At 42.6% G+C, this 26,987-nt stretch overlaps 2 protein-coding genes across 9 annotated transcripts in view; both read right to left on the reverse strand.

Moving 5' to 3' along the window:
* Positions 1 to 13,705, reverse strand: part of Nim1k (NIM1 serine/threonine protein kinase) — a 42,547-nt gene extending 28,842 nt beyond the window's left edge. For both annotated transcript variants that reach the window (XM_027401403.2, XM_027401402.2), the window contains exon 1: positions 13,398 to 13,705. The gene's annotated coding sequence lies outside the window, so the exon portion shown is untranslated. The remainder of the gene's footprint in view (positions 1 to 13,397) is intronic.
* Positions 13,706 to 21,032: 7,327 nt separating this feature from the next.
* The window catches only part of Znf131 (zinc finger protein 131), a 28,476-nt gene continuing 22,521 nt past the window's right edge, over positions 21,033 to 26,987 (reverse strand). For 5 of the 7 annotated variants that reach the window (XM_027401395.2, XM_027401394.2, XM_035440582.1 and 2 more), the window contains 2 exons: positions 24,390 to 24,520; positions 21,033 to 22,895 (listed from right to left, as the gene is read on the reverse strand). In XM_027401395.2, coding sequence (XP_027257196.1) covers positions 22,212 to 22,895; positions 24,390 to 24,520 — 815 coding nt within the window. In that variant the 3' untranslated portion in view covers positions 21,033 to 22,211. The remainder of the gene's footprint in view (positions 22,896 to 24,389; positions 24,521 to 26,987) is intronic. The other 2 variants (XM_027401392.2, XM_027401396.2) reach the window with 1 other exon arrangement.

Here is a 26,987-nt window from a genome sequence, read left to right on the forward strand (position 1 = left end):
CACAAATCCACTGAAGAACATGAATCATGGCATCAAAGAGGGTGAGTGATCCTGTTGCCTACACCTCCCTTGTGCTACTATGCCTAAGTGATGTAGTCAGTGCCAGAGACTGAACCCTGGGTGTCACACATGTTAGGCAGGCCTCTACCTATGAAGCTACATCCTTAGCCCAGACATACCTGAGTTGCAAAAAGCAAAATAAACTTTGTCTTTGAAAGGATTCTGAAGGTCTGGGGAGAGGATTCATTGGTTAAGAGTGCTTGCTACTCTTGAAGAGGACTGGAATTCAGATCCTAGGACCCAGGTCAACACACACACACAGACAGACAGAGAGAGAGAGAGGAGAGAGAGAGAGAGAGAGAGAGAGAGAGAGAGAGAGAGAGAGAGAGAGAGGCACATGTCCAAACCAAACCATGTCAAACAAACAAGAGAAAACAAAATTAACAAAGGGGGGCAGGGAGGCTAGGTGTGGCTGGATATGCCTTTATTTCTCCAACTGCTGCTCACAGGCGACTGCTCAGAGGCCTTGGTGATAGTAAGAGAAAGATAAATGTAATTAAATGTGCTTTGCTCCCCGGGACTGATTGAAATAGTGATTCCGTGATACTGGAGAGGCAGTTGAAGAGCAGCCTACCCTGGAGCCAGCAGGCTTCCCAGCTAGTCCTTAGAATCGCACTGTTCCATGGAGCTTGCTAATTGACCTGTATTTCTGACTGAAAAAATTTCCCCAAGGAGGCCAATGAAAGTAGATAATGAGGCTCTCTCATTTCACAGGACAGCGTAGGAGCAGAGCTCAGAGCTCTGGAGAGTGATCATTATTTAAAGGCAAAAACGTTTCAAAAAGATCCTGGCAAGTCCCAGGAGCAGGCACGGGGTTTCTGGCGGGAGTGTCGACTCTCTGCTTCAGCTGGGCTTTTCTGATTGAGAATTTGTGAAGCTAAGGAGTGCCCAGTGAAAACCGTGCAGTCTGTAAAACCATCGGTTTCTAAGAGCTTCATGATTGTAGCAGTTACTTTTGCACACAGGTCTGTGCACACACACACACACACACACACACACACACACACACACACACACACACACACACACTGAAAGCCAGGGTGCCTACACTGTGCAGGGAAATTTCAGCCCGAGTATTCAACTGATGTCAGGATGGAGGGAAAGGACATTTTTTTTTTTTTACCATATGGACAGCTTTCATTATTGGTTTAGTTTTTTTTTTTTAAAGATTTTATTTATTTATTATGTATACAACATTCTGCTTCCATGTGTATCTGCACACCAGAAGAGGGCACCAGTTCTTATAACGGATGGTTGTGAGCCACCATGTGGTTGCTGGGAATTGAACTCAGGACCTCTGGAAGAGCAGTCAGTGCTCTTAACCTCTGAGCCATCTCTCCAGCCCCGGTTTAGTTTTGATTATAATTAGCCGATGAGCTAAGAGCTAAAAGATAAACGTGCCGAGAATGTCTCTTGTCTCTGAAGACCATGTATGTAAAGTAACTTAGATCTAATACAACAAACCATCCCACCTGCCTTGGGATGATGGAATCCAACATTCAAAAAAAGGAAAGTTTTGTATCTAGAAATTGATGACCAAGAAAGGGATAGCAGTCACTCTGTAGGTCAAGTGGCATAATTACCAATAGATTGTAGAATACACTCACCCCCAAGTGAAGCATGTATTCTAAATATGCAAATATTGATGATAAAAGACAGAAAGAAATGAATTCAGGCACAGTGAGTGGTACACACCTCTAATCCCAGCACTCAGGAGGCAGAGAAAGGTGAATCTCTCTGATTTTGAGGGCAGCCTGGTCTACAGTGTGAGTTCCAGCTAGAGCTACATAGTGAGGCAAACCCTGTCTCGGTAAATAAATAAAAATAAGAAATAGATAAATGGCATTTGTGAGTTCCTGTGCTCTCCACTGGACCTGCACAAGGAAGGAGAGCCAAAACTATAATTAGGAATACATCTGGTAGGTTTTCTAAATTTATTTTCTTTTGAAGTTAGGACGTGGAGAACCTGACATAAGGACAATGAACACTAGACCCATGGTCATGACTGTTCACTTGCACAAGTTCTTGGTGTTCCAAACTATTCTGGAGCAAACTCAGAGCTGTGTTTAGCCTCTGCCTGGAGACTGTTCCCAGATGTTAGACTGAAGGGAGGGAGGGCCTCAATTACATTTATCAGTGGGGTAAAGCTGTGTCTTGGTCCAGCTGTGGCCTTTCCTTTTTGTCTCATTATCCCAGGGTAAGGTGACCCTGCTACTTTTGTGTGGGGACTCACTAAGAGGAGGAACAAAAAAGATGGACTCTTGTTCTGAATCAAGTGTTATTGAAGAGCCTTTGGGTAGAGTCGTACAAACCTTACTGTGTTACTGTTGTATCCCAGGATGAATGTGAGGGTGTTACAGGCTGTGGAGGATTTATTCTGGGCTCTGACATAGGGGTATTTTGAAGCACCAAGATGGGGAGTTCCTGCAGTGCGGTTGGAGGTTGGCAAGTGGCCTGACTGGGAGGAGTTCCTGTCACAGGTCAGGAATGATGAGTGAAAGAAACGGAGACACCCTGAGGCTGCCCTGGCCTTGTCGTTTCCCCTCACTCAGTCCTGCAGATCCCAAAGCTTCATTGCCCCCATCCTGTCACATGCCCATCCCCCAGCTGCCCTCCATGGGGCAGGACTGGATTCCACACAGGTGGACACTCACTCACATGAAGGTACCAGTAGACCCCAGGGACTTTAACATTCCTGAGACAGGAAAGTCTTACGATATTCTGACACTTGATGAATATTTTCAATGCTTCTATAAAGTCATAATAGGAATATCAAAACTGGGGTTTATTAGGCTTGGTTTATGGCTAGTAATATGGTTTGTGGTGTGCCTTCACAGGGGATTGCAAAACTTTAGCCCTTTTCTCTTCCTCTTTTGTTCCACTATGCTCTTCTCACCACAGGCCCAAAGTTACTGGGGCCAAGAGATCATGAGCATTAGAACTGCCCCAACTGTGAGCTGCAGCAAACCTTTCATCTCACGACTTGATTGTCTTGCTCTTTGTTACAGTAACAGAAAGCAGCAAACACGTTTAGCTGTGCTTGAATTTTTAATTGCATGTGAGGTATGGCAAGGACTAATGGCATCTAAATGTTTTTTTTTCTTTTCGTGGGGTAGCAGGAATTGAGAGGTTGCACAGCTTCATTTACAGTAAACATATATTCTCCTACCAAGCTATTTCCCCAGAGGGGAACATGAAAACCTGTCATACTTATACCTCCCCTGCATCTGCTTGGTTAAAACAGCCTTCTAACAAGCCTCCTTCCTTCCCATCCTGCTCAGTTTAACTTTATTCCCCCAGAAAACTACCTATATGATCATTCTAAAATGCAGGTTTAAAAACTTTTTTTTTCACATCTCTGTATTCCCTGTGTATGGGTGGGGGGGTGCACACATGCCACTGTGCGCATGTGGAGGTCAGAAGACAACATGTGGGCCCCAGGGATTGAATTGGGGTCTTAAAGCTTGGTGGCAAGCGTCTTTACATGCTGAACCACCTCACCAGCCCCCAAATGCAGATTTTACATTATTGCCCCACTTCTTAGACTCTTATAAGACTGAGATATTCCCAGAGTGACTGGTACGCCCCTTCTTTGTAATTGTCTGTGGTGTAATTTCTGTACACATTTGCACAATGACCCAGACAATGAGGGGATATGAGCAGAAATGATATTTCATTTATCTAAACATGCTTGGCCTATCAGAGGGGCTTGAAACATGTTTCTGAAATTGATAGATTACTAAGTGACTTACTGCACTTTTAGTTTGATGTTAAGAACAAAATTTCTTGTAAATTCTAGTTTTACAATAGACTCATTTCATTTATTTTCTTTCTTAACCATCTAGTGGCTGACCTTCTAGTGTGACATCAGCTTCAATGGTCTTCCCTTTTTTTCTTCCCCCTCTTCTTTCCCTGAAGCTCTTCCGGATTCTCCAAGCAGAAGTCAGCGCTGCTTCTGCTCCCTCCACAATGCTTGCTGTTTTCTTTCCACCTCTCCTCTCTTCTTGGTGCTTGAGTCGCTGTGCACATGCTCATCCTGTCCATTCTCACATGGGTTGCTGCCCAGCTGGTCCTCAGTCATAGTCCTTTCAGAGTTCTGAGCATCCGGGATCCAGGAGGGTCCCTAAATGCTGACTGAATTGATTTCAGTGGATGGGTATTGTTTTTTTTTTTTTTCGAGACAGAGTTTCTCTGTATTGTTTTGGAACCAGTCCTGGGACTCGCTCTATAGACCAGGCTGGCCTCAAATTCACAGAGATCGCCTGTCTCTGCCTCCTGAGTGCTAGGATTAAAGGCATGCGCCACCACTGCCTAGGGTGGATGGGTATTTTTAAAGGTGGCACGGTCCCCAAAAGGTAGGAAAGTAGATATTTCTCTCATAGGAATATTTTTACTATCTGAAAAATAAAACACTATAAACAACCGTTTTATGACAAAAATAAAAAAAAGGTAAACTGAATTTTAAAACAACCAAATATTTTTAAATGCTTTTATGTCTTTCTCTGAAACAGGGCATGTTTGCTAGAAGTGCCCCCTGGGCAGCTCATGTCTGGTGGAAACTTTCTGAAACACCGTGGGTTTGATGAGATGTCTCTCTGCTCTCCTATGACAAACTTTGGTTCCTGGGGAAGCACACCACATTGGGGGGGGGGGCATTTGAATTGGGAGCATCGGAATGTTTGCAAACTAGCATTTGTTCCAGCCCCTAAACAATGAAAACAAGCTTGAGTGCAGAAGGCTGCTGGGGCTAACAGGATTACACTAAATGTAGAAAAGTCTCAATTCTTCCTCGGTTTTATTTTTAGGATGTGCTATGTTAGTCTCTTCCTGCAGATTTAACTTTATTTTTAAAGCACACACACACAAAAATAATCTCCACTCTGTTTTTAAGGCTTTCCCTGACTGTCTCCCCTTCTCCAAACAGCTCTGCAAATATACACACCCATGCACTTGCCTGGCCCTTCTTTCTACTCCTTAGCTTCTCCAAGTTTGTGTTCCCCCCCCCACCCCACCACCAAGCCAAAGGAAACACAAAGTAGCAGTAAATTAAATCCCACCTCTGTCTTCCCAGGATTCCAAGGAATCCCCAGTCTCTTTCCACCAAAGATTGAAGAAGACTTGCAGTTAAATACCTAGTCTGAAAGAATGGTCTGGGATCAATTATGCAAATTATTCCTAAAGGTTTCCTGCCTTTACAAGATCCAATTTCCCTAACTAGAACACAGAACACCCTTACTTTTTTTTTTACTTAGCCTTTGAATCTCTCCCCTTCCCTCCCTCCCTCCCTCCCTCCCTCCTCCCTCCCTCCCTCCCTCTCCCTCCCTCTCTCCCCTCCTCCTCTCTCTCTCTCTCTCTCTCTCTCTCTCTCTCTCTCTCTCTCTCTTTCTCTCTCTCTCTCTCTCTTCCTCTCCCCCCCCTCCCACCGAGTCCAATTTGTATTGCCTACTCTTGAGTGTGGGGTCTGCCCTGGATTGGAGTGTGGCTGACCTCATAGGGGTTATACTTTTAAAGGACACTAGTTGACTCTTCCTGTCAAATGTCAATTGCTCCCCAGCTAGAGGTGGGACTTTGCACCTGCCTCCCTACTTCCTTGTTGGGGATTCCTGGCTTGAGCTTGCACAGGTCTTGGAGATGCTGTCACAACCACTGTGAGTTTCACAACTACCCTGTTGTGTCCAGGAAATACTGTTCCATCACCTCTGGCTCTTATTTAATCTTTTTACAACCTCTTCCATGAAATTCCCTGAACCTTACGGGGAGAGGTGTGATATAGACACCACTTTTAGAGGTGAGCATTCTGCAGAGTCTTATTCTCTGCATGTAACCCAGCTGTGGGGCTTGATACTAATCATCTACTGAAAGTAGAAGCTTCCATGATGAAGGTTGAGGGGTGCACTAATTGATGGGTATAGCAATAAATTGTTATTGCGAATTCTTTTGTAATATGTTCATTTAGCAGAAGAATAACATTGGGTTCCTCCTGGGACCTATGAGCCACTGATTCTTGGCCCTGATAACAGTGCCAGCCATGGGTTCCATCTCATGGTATGGACCAAAATCCAGTCAGAGAGTCATCAGTTACTCCCAGAATATTCGTGCCACTACTTTTTTTTTCCGAGACAGGGTTTCTTGTGTAGCTTTGGAGCCTATCCTGGCACTCACTCTGGAGACCAGGCTGGCCTCGAACTCACAGAGATCTACCTGCCTCTGCCTCCCGAGTGCTGGGATTAAAGGCATGCGCCACCAACGCCCGGCGCCAGGACAGTTCTTACTGTAGCTCATAGTGTTTGCAGTTGAGTAAGACTGGTGATTATTTTCTCCTCTGGTAGTGTTCACAGCACATTCAAGCATTGGGAAAGTTTGCCAGGAAGGATGGAACTTCCAGGTCATAACCACTTGGTTCTCCATGCTTTATGACTCAAGTACCTGGTATACTTGGAGTCTTACCTACAAGTTCTGGATAGTAACCAAAAACAATGGCAATCACTTGTCATGTTTGGGGGTCTTGGGACTCCCACTGGCTAACAACCCAAAAAGAGATAACTCATTCCTAGCACTAGAGTTTTTATTTCCTGGCTATTGTGAATCAAGCAGCAATGAACCTAGATGAGCAAGTATCTCTGCAGTAGGATGTAGAGTCCAGGAATGATGTAGTTGAAGCTTGGGGTAGATCTATTTCTAGTTCTTTGAGGAACCTTCACATTGATTTCTGTAGTGGCTGCACCCGTTTGTACTCCCACCAGCAGTGAAGTAAATATTCTTATTTCCCCTCAGCCACACCAGCATTTGTTACCATTTGTTTTGTTGATCTTAGTCCTTCTGATTGGGGGGTGAAGTGAAATCTCAAAGTGTTTTAAATTTGCATTTCCCTGATGACTGAAGATGCTAGCAATGTTTTTAATGCTTGTGCTATTGTGCTCACAATGTAAATTCAAAAGTATTCCCTACTTCTTCCTCTGTTAGATTCAGGGTATCAGCTTTTATATCGAGGTTCTTGATCCATTTGAAGTTGAGTTTTGTGAGGAGTGAGAGACAAGGATCTAGTTTCTCCACACAGCTACCCAGTTTGACTGACATCATTTGTTGAAGATGCTGTCTTTTCTCCAGTGTGTATTTTTGACCTCTGTCAAAAACCAGGTATCATTAGGCTCCTGGTCTTACACCTAGGTCTTCAATTCTATACCATCAATCAACGTGTCTGCTTTTTATTGCTCGAGTTTTTAGTATAACTTAAAATCAGGAACAGTGATTCCTCTAACAGTTCTTTTGTTGTTTAGAATTGTTTGAATGTCCTAGGTATTCTGTGTTTCCAAAGGAGCTGTAAGACTATGTTTTCAACTTCTGTGAAGAACTGCATTGGAATTTTGGTGGGCACTATAGTGAATTTATAAATTTTTTGGTAGAGTGGCTGTTTTCACAATAATAATCCTAGCCATCCATGAATATAGAAGGTCTTTCTATCTTCTGGTATCATCTTTTACTTCTTTCTCCAGTACCTCTGAAAAGTTTTTATTACATGACTCTTTTACTTCCTTGACTAGATTTATTCCAAAAACTTTGGGGTCGTTGTGAACAGCATTTGTTTCCCTGATTTCTTTTTCAGTGGGTTTGCAGCTGTATCTAGGAAGACTACTGATTTTTGTGTATTAATTTTTGTATGCTGCTACTTGTTGAATGTGTTTATCAAATGTAGGAGTTTTTCTAGTATAGTCTTTAGGATCTTTTAATATAGATTAGTTCGTTGAAAAGATTAACAGACCTGATGAATTTTTAGCCATATTAACCAAAAGAGAGAGAGATGGAACCCACATTAATAAAATCAGAAACCAAGATGGAAACATTGCAACAGACACTGAGGAAATTCAGAGAATCATATTCCATTAAGGAGCTGGAGAGATGGCTGAGCTGGTAAGAGCACTGGCTGCTCTTGCAGAGGGCATGGGTTCAGATCCCAGCACCCACATGGCAGTTTACAACTGTCTTGGGGACTTGACATCCCTAGCAACTGCATATATGTGGTGTGCAGACATACATGCAGGCAAAACAAATATACACATAAAATTAATAAATATATAAAAGTTTTAAAACTGGTATTTTACTAAACTGGAAAACATAAAAAGAAAGATGAATTTCTAGATGAATATGGCCTACCAAAATTAAATCTAGATGATGAAAATAGTTTAAATAGATTCAGAACAACCAATGAGATAGAAGCAGTAATTTAAAATCCCTAACTATAAAAGCCCAGGACCAGATGGATGTAGCACAGAATTCTACCAGACCTTCAAAAAATACTTAGCACCAATATTCCTCAAATATATCTTAAAGTAGAAAAAGATGGAGCATTTCCAAAATATTTTTTATGAAGCTAGTATTACCCTGCTACAAAAAAACAGACAAAGCTCCAACAAAAAAGTATAGTCCAACCTCTCTAATGACGTATACACCAAAATTCTCAATAAAATACTTGCAAACCAAATTAAAGAGCACATCAAAAAGATTATCCACCATGATTAAATCAGTTCCATCCCAGAGTTGCACAGATGGTTCGACACATGTCAATTAATAATTATAGTCCACCACATATAGAAACCACATAACATTCTTGTTAGATGCAGGAAAAAAAAAAACCCTCTTGACACAATTCAACATTTATCCCTTCACGATGAAGTCCTGTAGAGACCAGAGATATGTAGACATAGCTCAGTATAATAAAGGCAATTTACAAGAAACCTACATCATGCTAAAAGTAGAGAAACCGAGAGCAATTTCCACTAAAATTAGGGACAGGAACAAGACAAGGAATCCTCTCTCCATTTCTGTTCAGTATAGTGCTTGAAGTCTTAGAGCAAAAAGGCAGGTGAAGGGAATCAAGGGGATACAAGCAGCAAAGAAAGAAGCCAAAGTATCCTTATATGCAGTTGATATGACTCTACGCACTAAAAACTATTGAGAACTCTTGTTATTTTCTTGTTTATTTCTTGTTATTTTCTCCTCTCTACTTATTTGATGTTAATTGCTAAGTCACCTATACTATCATTGAACACATTCATATACAAATTATATTCAGCCTGTATAAAACCAGCTTTCTGCTTCAGTACATCCTAGCATCTAATGAAAGCAAGGGCATAGTAGGTACCAAGTGAATACCAGAAAAAAAATGACAAAAAAGTAGAGAATAATATATGAGGTTCTAGAAAGGAATATATATTACTAGCACCTGTGGACAGACATTTGAATGTAGTTATTCTTTTAGCTAGGGTTAAGTCAATATTGATAGCATTTTATTAATTATAACACAAAGAATACTAAAACCTACTTTTAAAACCTACTTTTATTAGTCACTTATTATATACCAAACACTATGCTAAATATTCTTATACTATTGATCCAGCCATTGTAACAAACTCCCTAAGACAGAGACTACCTAAGTTACCTTCCTACTGTGTGAAGAGACACCATGACCAAGGTGACCTATAAAAGAAAGTATCTAGTTGGGGCCTTGATTACACTTTCAGAGGGTGAGTCCATGGCCATCAATGGCAGGGAGCATGGCAGCAGGCAGGTAGGCAGGCATGGGGCTGGTGCAGTAGCTGAGAGCGCACATCTTACCTGCAAGTTGGAGGGGGACATAGAGAGAGAGAGAGAGAGAGAGAGAGAGAGAGAGAGAGAGAGAGAGAGAGAGAGAATACATGCCACAGAGCATATGTGGAGGGTGGAGGTCAGGGACCAGCCAAAGGAACTGGTTCTCACCTGTCATCTCTTATTTTACTAATGAGGATGTAGTTGAGCTTCATCTACAAACTATATATTGCAAAAATAAACAAATAAATAAATAAATGGAGGAAGTGAGTCGGAAGGAGTGGAGCAAAAGGATTAAATCCTTACCCATAATAATTGTAACTCAGTAGACAATGTCTAAAATTGCTAAATAAACCAGAAACATAAAAGGATAATTTGGATATAGGAAGGTAAGTGATCAAACTGCTAAAAACTGACAGCTATTATATTTGGGGAGTATGAGTGTTATTATTACAATCTTTTAATGTGGTTTAAATGATAAAAATTAAATGAACATATTATTTTGATGACAATTTAAACAATATTTTGAAAGTAAAAAATTGAAGTTGCAATCACATAATGAAAGTGTGTCTATAAATTCTCTCAATGAAATGATCTAACAAATAATAGTTAGGAAGCTTCCTGGTGGCCTAAAGATTGGTCTAGCAGGCATCTAGCTTGGCAGACCAAGAAGAGAGTTGCAGTCCCCTACACCACTGTAACAGGTCTGCACCGCCCTTCCCTGGACACTCCAGACCCCCCAGGGATTCTCTGAGTAAGTCATAGTACTTCTTTTTGCTAAATAGCAGGAGCTGGAGATAGGCTCAATGGTTAAGAGCACAGACTGGTCTTCCTGAGGACCTGAGTTCAGTTCCTAGTACCCACATCAGGCAGCTCACAACAGCTCCAGGGCAACTGACTTCGGCAACTGACTTCTTCCGGCATGTGCACACACACCCACTGCATACAAACACATAATTGAGAGTAAAATCAGTCTCTCTCGCTCTCTCTTTTTTAAGTGTCGTGTTCTAGTTGAGAACAAAGAGTGGAATTCTTTTTAGACTCTGGTTATGCAACTTGGCTGTCCTTCCGTGTAAGCCTCTTTATCCTCAGTGTTCTCTTCCTTTCACTGTGTCCTGGTCTGCTTTCTCCTCACTTGAGACTTCCCTGACAGCTGTTCTCTTCCCTGTCCTAAACCCTTCCAGCACCCCACTTCATCTTCCTTCCCACCCTAATTGTCTTTAACTCTTGACTGATAATCACTTTTGTAAGCCCTACCAAGTGACTTATATTTTTGTTTTCATTTTCCAGGTGGCTAACTGAAATCACTTGTCTTTCGACTGCAACTTACCCCCTTGTACAACTGGTCAATATTCTGTATTGCAGCAGCTGAGTTAACCTTGAAGCTACTCAAAGTCATTTAAGAACTATAATAGCCTTCATTTCAGCTGTAGAGTTATAAGGGACTTTAATATTTTCTTCTGAGACTTATAACAAATTCTAGGAAATCCGACAATGAATGAAGATTCTTCAATCCTGGAAAAATACAGATTGAAGGTGAATTTAAGTCTATATTTTTAAGATTCTCCCAAATGAAGCTCTGTATGTGGCTGATAACATGACTATACTTAGACAAAATCTTTGGGTTTTCCCTTTTGACACTGTAAGTCTAGAAGCTTTCAAATTTTCCATTCCTATTCTACCAATGTGTGAGATCCATATCTAGAAATCAAAGAAATAGTGGCTGTAGAAGAATTGTATCTTTAAAGGCACCAAACATTTGCTGACAAACGTATTTGAAGTGTGGTTCCACTGTTTGTCCCAAATTAAGCTTTCTAAACTAAAACCTTAGCTAAAGCTAAATGAGATAGTAGAGGGTCTGTAACCTATTTGTAGTCATGACTGGGAAATTTAGATTCATACAAACCTGTCTTTATTTTAAATTCAGCTCCAATAAGGAAAATCACAGACTTCAGCCCCAAATCCCAGCCGCATTCCTCCCTAACAGAAAAAGGCCTTTCTTGAAAGTTTTTCCAGGCTTACCACTTAATAATGGTCAGTCCAAAAATAAATGCATGAGAGCTTTACTAAGCACACTCAGCAACCCACCAAACACCAATCTGTGGAGAGTGGGGTTCAGCTTGTTCCCCAGTAGCCTCTGCCAGGCCCCCTACCTACATTCTCCAGCTCCTAATTAGAAAGCTAATTAGAATTCCAAATTTAACTGCTAAATAGAGAGGGCAGTCTGGTCCCAGGCCAGGATTCCTTGAACATCAAACAGCTCCTCTGTCCTCTGTTAGTGTGGGAAGAGAGCTGGGCCCTCAGGAGTGAAGACCATTTGACTTGCTGAGGCAGTGTTTACTCTTATCTGTCTGAGAGGGAGGGAGGGTCTGAAGCACAAATTTGAAAGAAAAAAAAAGCCTTAAAAAACCACAAAAACATGACATAGAGTTGAACTACTTTAAGGAAAATATACATTTTCTTATGAATTTGGTTATTGCCGTGGCGACGGGAGGGGACATGTTCCCTTCAGGAATAGTTCCTGGTTCCAGCCAGGCAGCCTCTCTAAGTGCAGGGCGCCTTCTTCGGTTACCGTGGCGACCAAAATTTAGAAGGGCTTTTGCAACACTAACAGAAACCATCTCCTCAAGTGTTTCTGTGAATCACACTGAATGCTGATGATGCAAACTGTGTATTCGGATTTTCAAACATTTTTTAAAATCCCTATTAAGATAAACAAATACCCGTTTTACATTCCCGTTTGAAATCATAACTCGGAACTAATTTTTTGTTCGTCTGGCTTTGTTTGTTTTCCTTTGGATGCCCCAGGCCCCACAGTGCAAACGCGATTTGTTTAATTTCCAAACTTGTCTGAATTACACGGTGAGCACTTAGAATGTGATTCGTTCGCCCTTATTTTGACATGGGGTGGGGGAGGGTGGGCTTAACATAGAGCCCTCTTGTCTACTACACTCCGGAGGGGGAGAAACTCGAAAAGGGACAGACTAAGGGTGAAGGAGAGGGACGAGAGGAGGAGGAAGAGAGGGAAAGGGGAAAATCCATCTTTTGCCATCGGAACCAATGTGTTCTGCTTGCAGACGGCGTTTTGACTCTGTTGAAGTCCCTTCCTGGTTGGACCTCCAAGTCCTCTACCTCCATTATAATAATCCTGGAGAGATACCCAGAAAGAACAACGAAGTTCCTTCTTACATTGTTAGGTCTTCCCAAAGAAGCGCCTTTCTCTAGGCAGGATTGTGGTGCATGCTGTCATTGAGGATTCGTGCCACTCCGTCTCCCCGGCCACACCTGTGAGAAGTTGCTGCCACTGCTAATCCAGGTCACACAGATGCTCAGCCCTAGTCACAAACTTACAGATCTGGGCTGGTGGTCCAGAGAACCGGTGTGTGCACCGGAGGCGCTCGGCTGCCCTCTGCCTCACGTGTGGGCACGCACACAGACCGGGTGATCGCACCGTTCACACAGGCGTGCACACGAGCGCCCAGATCAGGGCCCCGCACACAGGGGTGAGAGCCCGCGCCCTGGTGCCAGCGTCCCCTTCTTCAGCTTGCTGATTGACCGGGTGGACATCCCCAGGACCGCTTAACCTTCTCCTAACCCCACTTTACCGCCACCGCTGATCAGAACTTGGGTCTCCCTTACTCCTCTGCGGTCCTGGAGAAGTGCCTCTTTCTAACCACGCACATCTACAGCCTGGGGGTGGCGAGGCTGGCGCCACCCGGCCGCTGGCTACGACCCCCCCCCCCCCCCCCGCTTACCTCAGTCGGGAGGCCGCCTGGGGAGCTCGCTGTGCGGCCAGGCTAGGCGCGCCGAGTGGCAGGCACTGGAGCAGGCTCGTGGGTGTCCCGGGGCGCAGACATCTGGGTCGCACAGCCTCTGTGAGCTGTGATGAGCAGCAGATCTGACCCACAGGGCCGTGGCAAACCCCGCTGTCTGTCTGCTTCTGGCTCCGCCACCAGAGCCTAGTGTCCCTCAGCGTCCTGAACAGGACCAATCCCGAGCGGGGGGCTGGCTCTGGGGAGCCGGGGAAGGAGCCTGGATGGCCACCGCGGCGCGACGCGGGCCTGGACCTGGCAGGCTGGTTTCTATGGCAGCCAGGAGGGAGGAGCAGAAAGAAGCGGAGTGTGTAGTGTGGCAGGGGGGACACCCACTGCAGATTTCCCGGGCCTGCTGCACAGTAGATTCCCTTCTAGGGAGAGGAAGGGAGGCGGAGACGCTGCAGAAAGCCAGTCAACAGGAACATCTTGCCGAAACAACTCCTGCGCGCTCTCGACCCAGCCTTCCCATTCCTTGCCTCTAAGTGACCGCGACACGAGCCCGTAATCCTTCCAACAGAGCAGGGGTTTACTGCAAAGCACCGTGCGACAGACAGCTCCTCCGGGTGAGTCTGGCAAGGCTTTAAGCTCTGCAGAAAGAAGTGCTCCTGTCACCCTCTGACTGGATCCCTGGCACATGTCAGGCCTAGTTCTCATGGTGCAGCTTACTCCCAGTCCCCCTAGTCGCCTGCATATTCCCTGCTGTGATGCGCTAGTGGTGGCAGGGCTGGTGCTGGTGGTAGGTGCTAAATACTATTTCTCTAGTTTATAAACAAGGACGCCAGGTGACTGGATTGAGTGTAGGGCTGGGAGTTTGATTCAGAGGCCACAGAACATAGAAGATAATTCCCAGAGTTAAAGTGCTTTATTTCAAGAGGAGGAAACAGAGTTTAGAAACGTCAGTTGACAAGAGTCTCTCTCACACATGGTTTAATGACCCAGCTAGATCCAAGAGTCTAATGTCAGTTCTGTGAGCTATTTGTCCACGTTCTTTCACTGCCTACCCCATTCCTGAACACCAGGGTGAAATTATAAGGATCAAAACAATCTACATCTAAAATCCTTATGAGGCAGAAATTGAGGGACTGGAAGATTTTTTTTTCCTATTTGCCAGACACTGTATTAAGTAATTTTATAGACTAATTCCTCACACCTACCTGAGGTAGGTTCTGGTATTAGCACCCTGTTTCAGTCGATAAGGAAACTGAAGCAAAGACAGTCATATGACTCACTCCCACATTCTGAAGCTGCAGAATGCTGGGGTTGGGGCTGAAACCCAAGTAGCCTAAGGACTCTGTCCTTAGGGCAGGTCGTTCCTTCTGCCCCCACTTCCTGTGTGCTCCTTAAAGAGGTCAGAAACAGTATGGCCAAGACAGAAAAAACCTTGGACAGCTCCACACACTGGCCATGGGCAGGGAAGCCAGGACCCTGGGAGGACTGCTTCCACAGCCTTCTCATCTGTTGATGGAGAAGGGTTCTCTGTCTTTAAAAAACAGGAATTGTAAAGTACTGCATGCCACCACTAGCCCGTTTTCTTTGTAAAACAATAAAATGAAAGATAAAGTAGCACATTAAAAGAAAAAAAAGATTTGAAGGGCCCTTTGAGTCTTGAAATATGCCAGTACATGGATAACTTCTTGTTTTTTGAGACAGGGTTTCTATGTGAAACAGTCCTGATTGTCCTAGAACTCACTCTGTAGACCAGGCTGACCTTGAACTCACTGAGATCCACCGGCTTCTGTCTCCCAAATACTGGGATTAAAGGCATACGCCACACTGCCCGGCTGGACTAACATTTTTGTAGGAAAATTGTATAGAAACCTAGACCCTCATCCCAGACCAAACATACAGGCACAGTGACAAAACCCTCACACCATGCTGCCACAGAGCAAGGGAAATGTAAGACCGGTCAGAAATTGCTTACCAGACCCCACTCCATCAGCCCCTTGCATTCTCAGTTTTCTTTGAGTTGTCTTGCTGCAGTCTCCTATTTCCAAACTGGACCATTCTACTCTCATCTTCCAGTCTTGTTACCTAGAACACCACACCCACACTGAATATGAACCTGGCCATTCTTGGGGCCCTCCCACCTCTAGAAAACCTTCCTCCTTCCCTCTTTGATGACACCTGACAAATCTTAGAAGACAATGTGGACGTTTCCTTTAAGATTGCAAACTATTCTTACATGGTGAAATATGCAACTAAAAATGGTGCCGCCTAACTCAGGAAATTTTGTTTCAGAACCTTGTAAAACCCAAATCTGAGAATGAACGTCTTTACAAAATTTGACAATATCTTTGATTGGAAAAGATATTATCTTAGTTTGGGCTGTGTCATCAATTGCCATAGACATTATTTTATCAATAGCTCTGCAGTTAGAAGTCTGAACTAAGGGTGCCACAACGGTCAGTTCTGGAAATGGCAATCTAATGGGCTGCAGACTACCAGCTTCTCATTGACTCCTAAGAGAAGGGACCAAAGAGTTTCAGTCTTTCATGTAACTTTGTCCTCACACACGAGGCTAGCTCTCCTCTAATGACCTAATTCTCTACCTGGTTCTCTGATACCAACAAACTAGGAACTGCCATTCCAGTGTATGAACTGGGGGTGGGGGACACATGAACACAGTCCATCAGATCCCTTCCCAGTCATTTTTTCCTCTCAGAATCTGGACATTAGATGTACCAGATCCTCTCCTTCTGTCTTGCCTTCTGCAGATTTGTGTCCTTGTGTGACATTCTAGGTAACTGCTTCACATGGATCTTCTCTTTCTCTAGTTACCACTTGAGTCATTGCTTATCAGCCGTCCAAACTGGCCCCCTTTATTACTTTGAGAATAGAAACACAGCTAAGCCTGGAGGGAAGAGTCCACATCCACTTCTGTATTTTCTCAGAAGGGATTGAGACTTAAAATCAAATCATTTTTAATAAATTTTAGTATTTATTAATGTTGTTTGTTCTTTAAGTTTATAAGACCCTTTAAGAACCCTTTAAGGCCCTCAATAGTGGGCCAGGCATGATGGTGCATTATTTAATCCCAGCACTCCAGATGTGGGGGCAGGATGATCAGCCTAGTCTACATAGCAAGTTCCAAGCCAGCCAAGGAGGCTAAAGGGAGAGGCCCTATCTCAAAAACAAAACAAAACAAAAATCCTAGTATTGTTGTAGTAGTGAAGCATTTATCTGAAGCTTACCATAATTTTGTGCCTTTAAAAAATTAACTACAATTATTTTACTTACTTGGGGGGCAGCAGTTATGGATGCCACGGTGCACATATGGGAGTTAAAGGATAGCTTGTAAGAGTCAGTTCTCTTCAAAGGCTAGGTAGTTCCTAAGGGTTGAACTCAGGTGAATAGGCTGAGCCGTCTTGCCAGTTCCCCTTTTTGGTTTCGTCATAGTCAAATCCAAACAAAATTAAACAGAAAGAACTAAAACAATTGCAGTAATCCAATTTTTAGAAAGTTCTCCCCCCTTTCCCCCTCATTCTCCTCCTTCTCCGAGATATCTAGAATGATTTCCATCTAATGTTAGCAAATTATTTCCATTTTTCCCCCCAAGACATGGTCTCTCTGTGTAGCTCTGGTTGTCCTGGAACTCCCTCTGTAGATCAGGCTGGCCTTGAACTCACAGATATCTGCCTGCCTGCCTCTGCCTCCCAGGTGCTGGGATTAAAGGCATACAGCACCTGGCAACATATTATTTGATTGATGGGTTGGGATGGTTTTAGTTTTTCCTCTAAACCACATTTTTTTTTTTCAAATGTAATTCAACAGCAACAACAGAAAGAGTGGAGGATGTCAGTGACTAAGAGGCCACTAACTCTGTTAGTTTTAATTCTATCAATATTCTGGGCACTTTTATTTAAAAATGTTTTGTGCAAATGAGGCAGCCAGAGATCAAAGTTGGGTGTCTCAATCACTCTCCACCTCACTGAGAGTTTCTCATTTATTCTGAGCTTTGGTTCTACTGGCATGGCTGGCTAAGCACGCCCCTGTCTCTGTCTCCCAGATAGGATGTTGGGACATGCTGCCATACCTGGCTTTTGACATGAATGGTGGGAATCTAGTGCAGGCCTTTGAGCAATGAGCGCTTTACCTGCTGAGTGATCTCCTTAACCCTGCCTATTACTTAGCTGTCCTGACTTTTAGCTTTTATTTACTTAATGGTTAACACTGAAATTTCTTACTAAAATTAAAATACAAGTAAAAATTATACTGACCAGTGTTGCAGGCAAACCAAGCTCCCCCTTTGAGTTCTTAGTCCAGTTAAATAGTTTAAAAACCGACAATTTTATAATCCCAGCACTAGGTAGGCAGATCTCTGAGTTCAAGACCAACCTGGTCTACAAAGCTACCCAGAGAAACCCTGTCTCGAGACAGAGAGAGAATTTAATAAAATTTGTAATTCTTAGCAGCTGCTGGGAGGAGATGGAAGAGAGAGAAGCCGTGTCTTTTGAGTTTAGGTCTGTGAAATCTGATATGTTCAGCAATGGAAGTTGGCAAGTATCTCCACTGTAGAGAAGGGGCTTCAGTAAAAGAGAAAGCCCAGAATGTCAAGAAGAGCCTACTTAAGCTTTGGGGCAATATCCAAAAGAAAAAGATAAAAAGTTACACTTTTCTGGGTTAGAACTTAGAAAACTAGATAGGCCTAGCAGTGCAGCCATGAGTTGTGTAAGCAGCTGCACCAAGGGAGGAGGGTCTACTGGGAAGGGTAAGTACCTAATTTCACTAAGGTGAAATGGGTTAGTTATTTCTCCCATCTCTTTAGTGAGATTCCGGGTAAATCAGCTTTCCTTGGGGTGGATTTCTGGACAGTGACTGACAGGCCCACATAATCGAGGAAACAGCAGCAAACTGCATTGCTCTCCTCTAAGGCAGACCAGGTCATGTTTCCTAGCAGGGCCAGGGCTATTCCACATTCTAGGAGGCCTAAGAAGGGGCTTATGATCATGTTTTCCTTCCTAATATTAGCCGGGAAATGGGAAGTGGGGTCTAAAGCTGACTGTGAGGGAGGGATCCATCCTCAAGGGCTTCCAAGGCCACTAGTCCCTATCTAGCTACCTGACATCCCCTCAAGAGCTGAGACCTTAGAATCCTCAAAGGGACAGACAAAAATTGGGAAATATCATAATCCATTTCCACCATGAAAATCCATAGATTCAGCTCCAAAGCTGTTTGCCAGGAAGGTTTAGTGTCTGGACTGGGGTTTCAGTCACACACTCAGCATGGCTTCCAGGCAGAGGGGCTCGTTTAAGAAATTGAGGTAATAAGAAACCAGAGCTCCGGGGGGCCGGAGAGATAGCTCAGGGGTTAAAAGCACTGACTGTTCTTCCAGAGGTCTTGAGTTCAATTCCCAGCAACCACATGGTGGCTCACAACCACCTTGAATGAGATCTGGTACCCTCTGCTGGCATGCAGGCAGAAGACTAAATAAAATCTTTAATAAAACTTAAAAAAAAATGTACAGTCTAGTGATGGACACTTGTAAGCCTGAGAACCTTTAATTCTAAATTAAGGGTGATGGGAGCAGAAGTGCTAAATCTTCCTGAAAATATTCCTAAGAGTGAATGACAACGCAATCTTTGACAGCTATTTAAGCCATGAGAACCTTCTTGCTTTTGCTTATGTCTAAGATGTCTGGCTTTTAAATGTATTAACGTTTGGATTTAGTTTTCCTGTGAACATCTGGTGATGCTATAAAAAGTGTCTCTGGACTGTATAATATACCTCAAAAAGCTTTTAGAACCTGATCCGGGATGTCTTCTGTGACTTAGAATAACCCTTTGGCTATCTGAGGAGCCGATGGTAACAATGGCCACAACTATCAGCCTCACTCAGATGCCGCCCCGCCGCCGCCTCCCCCCCCCCCAGTAAACAGAGGAGCTACAGACAGAACTGAGTTCAGTGACCACAGATAGACAACTGTATCAGCCCAGGTTCTAGAAGCTTTAGACAAGGGAGCTCACAGGCTGGTGAATACATCAGTGTGCTGGAGGAGGCAACAACACAAAACTCCACACCCTCACCTAGAGAGGCATCTCTTCTGTTCCTGAGCAGAATCCTTTCCCACAACAGTGCAGGTGTTTTAAGTACAGTGATTTCCTGGTTCCTGGGTGTTTTAGGGCATTACTGAGCTTTGGGGTGGGGTTCGAGGAATCACCCAGCTCACAGTTGGCTGAGCATGATGAGTGCTTCCAGTCAGTTGGCTGTATGTCTCTAGGAATCGAGGGCAGTGTGACTATTTTCAATTGAACACCTTTATGACCACATTGCCATGTTAATTGAAGATGTAAATTAACTTTAAAGAATTTAATTTGGGGAATTCTGCTCTAAGCTTGGGTAATTAGAACTGAATTGCAGGACACCTAGCCGGTTGGTGTCTGAGAATTGCTGTTCAGTGAGTAGGGGAGACATAAGCTCTGTAATGCAAACACTGTACCCCACAGAGCAGTTGCCCACACTCTAGACAGACCTAAGCTTAAAGGCCCATGGGAACTAAGTGGAAAACACTCTAGGAATAAGCACCCAATTTATTACTTGGAGCAAATATAGATTTGTTTTTAAGAGCTTGTTCTATGCAAAATATTTTGCCAAGTACAAAGCACATTCACCCAACAGCTCAATACTAGCGAGCAGTTTTCCTCAACGTTAGCAGTCAGATCCAACTTCGTCCTGAACAAGCTAGCCTTTGGGGCAAAGGAATGAGTGATTATTTCAACACTGTGAAGTGCCTTTGACTCTGATCTTTATTTTGTGATCACAGGTCTTAAAAGAGGACGTGTTTAAATTTTCATACCTAGACTTACTGCTTACAACACTCAAAATTCACTAGACACTAGTTGGTAATTGACATGTTTGGGGTCATGCTCTGCTAGGGTTAAAGCATATACCCACAGCTCACTCTGAAACAGTGACTTTCTATAATAAATATAGAAAATATAAATGAGCTTTGTAGTAGGAACTCAACTGCTAAACAGAGCAAACATACTGAAGTCTCTACAGCCTGTTTTGAGTTTAAAATAAACAACTTTCTTATTTCCATCTGAATGTGCCAACTTGAGTGACACAAAACACTTGTTCAGTATACCTTGTGATTTGTTATACTTAATGCCAGGATTACCAAAAGTATTCTTGAACTGATCCTTTAAACTTACACTTTAAAAAGAAGTAAATTGTTTAAAATAAACAGGCACTAATAAACTTAAAAGAAAAAAAACAAAATACCCACTTCTTGTTGTGCAGTTAAGAACTATAACTTGTGTCATTGCCTTTTTAGCTAATTTTTGGGTTAGAACAATGTATTAATCTTCTACTGAGTCACAAAAACACATGAAATATATCCAACCAAATTCATAATTAAAAAAAATAAGAGGATTGAAGAGATGGCTCAGTGGTTAGGAACACTGGCTGTTCTTCCAAGAGGCCAAAGTTTGATTCCCAGCACCCTATGGCAGCTCACAACCATCTCTAACTCCAGTTCAAGAATCTTCTGGTTTCTGGAAGTACCAGGCATGCACATAGTGTACATACATTCAAGCAAAGCACCTGCACACATAAGAGAATAAATCAGAAAAAGAGTCATGAACACATAATTTTAAAGTTTACTTTAAAATGTAAATATCTCCCAGTATTTAACAGGTAAAGAAAATAGCATATTGATTTTGTGGTTGCTATATTTTTTATTTCCCAAGTAATACTGATTAAAAATATTTACACACCTACTTTTAAGTCCACAGTTTAGCACTCTTATTTGTATGGCTTTAAAAGTTATAGCACAAAATCTTTACATTAAGGATTGGGGGGAAAAGATTCCATTCAAAACAAAGCCTGATATATTATATACATACTTTTCCTCTGTACTTTATTTTAAATACATTAATTTAAAAATGATGCTCATCTAATTTTTTTTCATCCGGTGGTAAAATACTAGTGCAACTTCTCATCAAATAAAGTTTACCACAGATGCAAATGAATTTTTGCAATTGAAAATGGCCCTTCAGCTGCCGTTAAATGAAAACATTTCAATGTAACTTAAAGGAAAAAGAATTGATAGTTGTCATTATAAGCAAAAAATACCAAGTACCAGAGCAGTTCTCACTGCTCCTTAAAACACAAACTTTGAAAGAACCAGAGATGTTTTACTGAAGTTCTGTTGGCTTTGAAAAGGCACAAGGGTGTTTTTTTTTTGTTTTTTTTTTTTCCCCTTTCTTTAACATTCTGCCACCACCGTTTCTATTTCGGAGACAGCATTTGTAACCACTGGATAGACAAGAATGTTGTTCAAAATAAAGCCAGCCCGACCCCACATTTAACTGCACAGTAACAATGCACTTCCCTCATGCAGCTTTGTGTTGCCTACATACTCAATTTCCTAGCATGCATTAGAATACAAATGTATGTATTCTAATGGTTTTATGTATAATTTTTATAATATGCAAAGAATTTAAGGAAGGACATGACCTAGGGAAGAGAATACGGAGACCCTTACCACAATGAAAATAGATGCATTCGTACCCAACTATAATAAGAATATAATTCATTTAAGTTACCAGAAATATACTTCTCAAAGCTCCCACTCATTATAAGAGATATTCCCACTCTGTGGCATTAACTGGAAGGAAGGACATCAGTCTGTTTCCATAGAAACAGCTCAGCACAACAGGAAATAGTTTAACTTTGGTCCACTTATCTGATAGCTTAAGGTCACACTGCCCATCAGCTTACCCCAAATGTAAATTTAAAAATACAATTGTTATTTCATTCTAAAACTGGCACAGATGTTCTGTCATCCTCTGCTTTTCCAGCTTGGGAATATTCTCTTGGTTTAGTCTCTAACCCCTCCGCATCTTCGTGATCTTCCACAGCAGCCTCAGCAGCATCTGCATGGCTAGGCTCACTCTCCTCTTGGCTCATGATTTCGGGGGTCATGTGATCCAAGTCAGCTTCTAGAAGCTCAGTTTGTACTTCAACTGGCATCTGATTTACCCGTTCAACATGCAGTTCTTCCACATGCACTTCAGTACCCTCTTCAGTCTGAATGCGGCCCACTTCCAGATAACTCACTTGGACCTGCTCTGGAAGCTCACTCATAGGTGAGTCATGCACTTGGCCATCCTGGAGCAGATCTGGATGGACTTGTTCCACTGTGACTTGTGCTGAATCCACCTGGACCTGAAGCAGTGGTAACACATGCACCTTTCCAACTTGTTCTATGATAGTCATCGATGTCACTGGTTCAGTCTGCACACGTGTTTCTACTGAAAGGACCTCTTCAGTTACTATACGCTCTGAAATATTGTGAGCATCACTAAGATGCCTCCTTAATTCATTTCCTTGCATAAACCACAAGTCACACAGAGTGCAATGGTTGGGTTTATCTCCAGTGTGTATTACCAAGTGATCTTTGAACTGGTCCCAGCTGTTAAACACACTATTACAGACCTGAAATCACCAAATATAGTTATGTTAATAATACTTATAATCAAACTGAAGCAAATGTGAATACATTTATTCTCCATAAAATACACTAAGGGGTTGAGATTAGCTAAGTGGAGATCCAAGCATAAATAAGGTACAGTACTGGGTCTAATCTTAAGCTTCAAGATTTAGACCCACTACATTGTTTGGGACAAAAAATATACTACTCATGGAAGAGATCATTATTGTATCTTGTCAGCTTTCCCTGTTGCTCTCCCAGATACTAATAATTGTTCCTATGGTTAAATAACTAATTGTGGGCTGGTGAGACAGCTCAATGGTAAAGGCACTTGCCTGGAGACCTGAGTCAATTCAATCCCTGGAACCCACATGGTGAAAAGAGAATAAACTCCTGCAATTTGTCCTACGACCTCCATGTGCTGCAACACTTGTGCCCACTGCCAATAACAAATATAAACACCCAACCAACTATTCTCCCAAACCAGGTGTGGTGGCCCATGCCTCAGCACTTGGGAGATAGAGACAGAGAAGATCAAAATTCAACTTATCACCCTCAGCTACAAAGGGAGTCTGAGACCAGCCTGGGCTATGACAGACCTTCTTCTTCAAACCTGCACATTCATAAGCATTACTATACTATTTAGGGCAACTGTTATTAACACTCACCATCTAGGGTTGAATAAAACAAACAACAAAAATATTCTAATAACCCACCAGATGGTGGTAGCACAGGCCTTTAATCCCAGCACTAAGGAGGCAGAGGCAGGCAGATCTTTGAGAGTTTGAGGCCAGCCTGATTTAAAGAGTGAGTTCCTGGACAGCTAGAGCTGTTAACAGAAACTGTCTCAAAAAAAAAAAAAAAAAAAAAAAAAGGAAAGAAACCAAAAAAATCCAATAACCATTACAAAGTAAAAGGCTTTTCTATATTCCCAAATCTTTCCAAGGCTCAACTTGCTTGAGATGCTGATACTGTTTGACTTGGGAGTTGCGTGCTGATTTATCATGCAATGCTGTAGCATTTACTGCACCTAACCTACCGGACACTACAGCAGCACAAACAAGCATGCCCAACCCCTTGACACTGCAACAGGACATTGTCACCAATAAAGTTCACAGTCAAGAGCTGCTGAAGTTAAAAAACAAAACAAAAATCCCTGTGTTTAAGGATTTTACAATTTTGTTTTTGCCCAGAATACAGCTGTTTTGAGGTCACAGAGTTACCACCCAGTTTTGTTTACTACTGTGACTGCAAGGTTCACTGGGAGCTGAGGCTTGCTGTTGCCTGGTATCACAAGAGAATGTCCTACTGAGTATCACTAATTCAGGAAAAGATCAGATTTCAAAATTCCAAGAATGGTTTCTACTGAACACATGCTTTCTGCACTACTGTCAAGTCAAAAACTTCTAAGTCAACCCTGTGAGTCATGACTATTTAGTTTGCCCTTCCAGTGACTGCAAGTAAGTTCCTCTTTGAGTACAAAATACACCCACACATACCTGGCATTCGTAAAGCTTCTTCCTTCCCTTTTTTGCCCCCACTCCAGTTTGGCATGCAGTGAGGTGACATTTAAGAGTGCTGTTTCTAGCAAACCGCTCATGACAATTTGAACATTCAAAAGGTTTTTCACCTATTGTAAGAAAAAATTATACAATATAAATTGAGAACATTAGCAAAGGCAAGTATGAGAGTTAATCATTTTGATTATTAAAATTTTTTATTCTTTTGCAGAGCTGGGGATTCATGAATGCCAGGAAAATGACCTACCATCGAGGCACACCTTTAGCTAACTTTAAAGTTGTCATCTTCTTTGAAACAGGGTCTCTTTATTATTCATCTCTGGCTGTCCTGGAACTGGCTCTACAGACCAGGCTGGCCTCCAATTCAGAGGTCCAACCTGCTTCTGCTCCTAAGTGCTGGGATTAAAGGTTTGTACCCCTACACCCAGCTCATACTCATCTGTGCTTGAGAGTGTGTGTTGGGGGGGAGGGTGGGGGGGGCCAGGATTTGCCACATATGCCAGGCTGACCTCAAACTCTTATGGTCATTCTTCTTGTGTACCTCTGCCTCTGAGTGCTTTCCCTTCCATATTTTGAAATACAGTCTCACCATGTTCCTTATGTTCAAATTAAACTTAAAATCTTCTGACTCAGTCTTCCAAGTGCTACAAGTACAGGTGTGAATCACATGTCTAACTTAGGTGACGATAATAAAAAATAAGGACAGGGATGAACAGATCCATAATCTCAGTTCTTAGGAGAGGCAGAGGCCGAAGATTATATGAGTTTGAGGCAAATTGGAGCAACAAAGCAAAATGCTGTCCCAAAAAGCAAAACTCATTGAAGCATGATGAAGAATGCCTTTAATTCTAGCACCAGGGAGGCTAAGATGGTATATAAGGGCTACACAAACTAACAAAACTAAAAACAAAGCAATAAGCTGATGCTTTGAACACTTTCATGAAAATAAATTCAAAGCCGTGGAGACTTACTGAAAAAGAGAGAGCTAACAGGGCAATTCTGCCTGGAATAGAATGATTGAAGGAAAATTGACTTCTGTCAGAGCACAAAAGTACAGCATGGAAGAGTAGATGAGTAAGGAGGGAGTGATCAGGACTCCCAAATCTCTGACCTAGCATGCCACCTCATATCAAGAACCAAGAGTGCAGGGCTTCCAATGAAATTTGTAGTGGGGATGCAGGGAAAGGCCATTTAGTTTATTTGCAAAGTACCACAAAGTCCTGGGTTTAATCCTTAGCACCACATAAATTGGGTGTATCTCAGTACCTGGGAGGTGGAGACAGTTATATCTGAAGTACAAGATATATCCTGGACAATGTATTTACTGAATTCAAGGCCACCTGGGCTACATGAAACTGTGTCTCAAAAAATAAGTGAGACTAGAGAGATGGCTCAGCAGCTGCTCTTCCAGAGGACCGAAGAGTGATTCCCAGCACACACAAGGCAACTCACAACCATCTGTTAATTCCAGTTCCAGGAGATGCCTTCTAGCCTCTATGTGCAGACATACAGCAGGAAAGCACCCAGACATATTTAAAATGGGGGGGGGGGGCACTAACTTGATTTCTAAAGGCAGTCAAAGCAGAGTAGAGATTCCCAAGGGATAGTTGTATAGACAATTCTGGAGAGTCATTTTCAGTGGCAATGAATACTTCCAAGATGGAGCAAAATTCTTAGCATGTTATATAATTATAAAAATCCTGAGTAGAGTCTAAGGAAGCAGGCAGATGAACTAACAGTGGAAACAGAACTGCCAAAGGATACCAAGGGGTGAGGCTTAACCAGAATGGAGGAGTTAATGAGAAGCGCAGCAGTAAAAACTGTACAGAGTTCTTTCAATAAAGCCTAGAAGTAGGGTTGAGGCTATGGCTCAGTGGTAGAGTGTTTACCAAGCACAAGGCTCTGGGTTCGAAAGAAGTTTAATTCCAGCTCTTGGGAGGCAGAGGCAGGCGGATCTCTTTGAGTTCGAGGCCAGCCTGGTCTACAGAGCTTTCCAGGATAGACTCAAAAAGCTACACAGAGGAACCCTGTCTCGAACACCTTCCCCTCAAAAAAGGATTGGAAGAGACCTCTAAGAGAAATCACCATCTGTTGAGTTTCTGTGTGGGAGAAGGCTGCAAGGGAAGAGGAAAAAAAGGATTGGAATGAAGATGGCATGTTCAAGTTGTAAGATTCAGCATTGGTCTTTGAAGAAAACGAAAGCTGTTGGAGATGTGGATAAAAAGAGCTATGCCAACTTGAGAGTGGAGGGAAGGGAATACACAGCAGGAATCTGGAGAAGCAATTAGATAGAAAAAGATATATCAGACAAGAAACTGCCACTGAGGCAGTATTTTCTCCAGCACTGTCCACTAACAAGGAAGGATAAACGGATTCCAACATGCAATGACTCCAATGTGGAGGCTGGTTCTAAACACAAGTAGGATTCTTCTGCTGTGGGATAATCCTTTTGTACACTGTACAGATTTGTTGCTGTGATTGGTTTAATAAAGAAGTTGACTGGCCAGGCAGGTGGATCTCTGAAAGATACCTAAACAAGATAAAGTTAGGCAGCAAAGCCAGACTAGGAGAATGGTG

The sequence above is a fragment of the Cricetulus griseus genome, chromosome 2 (assembly GCF_003668045.3).
Source record: "Cricetulus griseus strain 17A/GY chromosome 2, alternate assembly CriGri-PICRH-1.0, whole genome shotgun sequence".
NCBI classification, from domain to species: domain Eukaryota; kingdom Metazoa; phylum Chordata; class Mammalia; order Rodentia; family Cricetidae; genus Cricetulus; species Cricetulus griseus.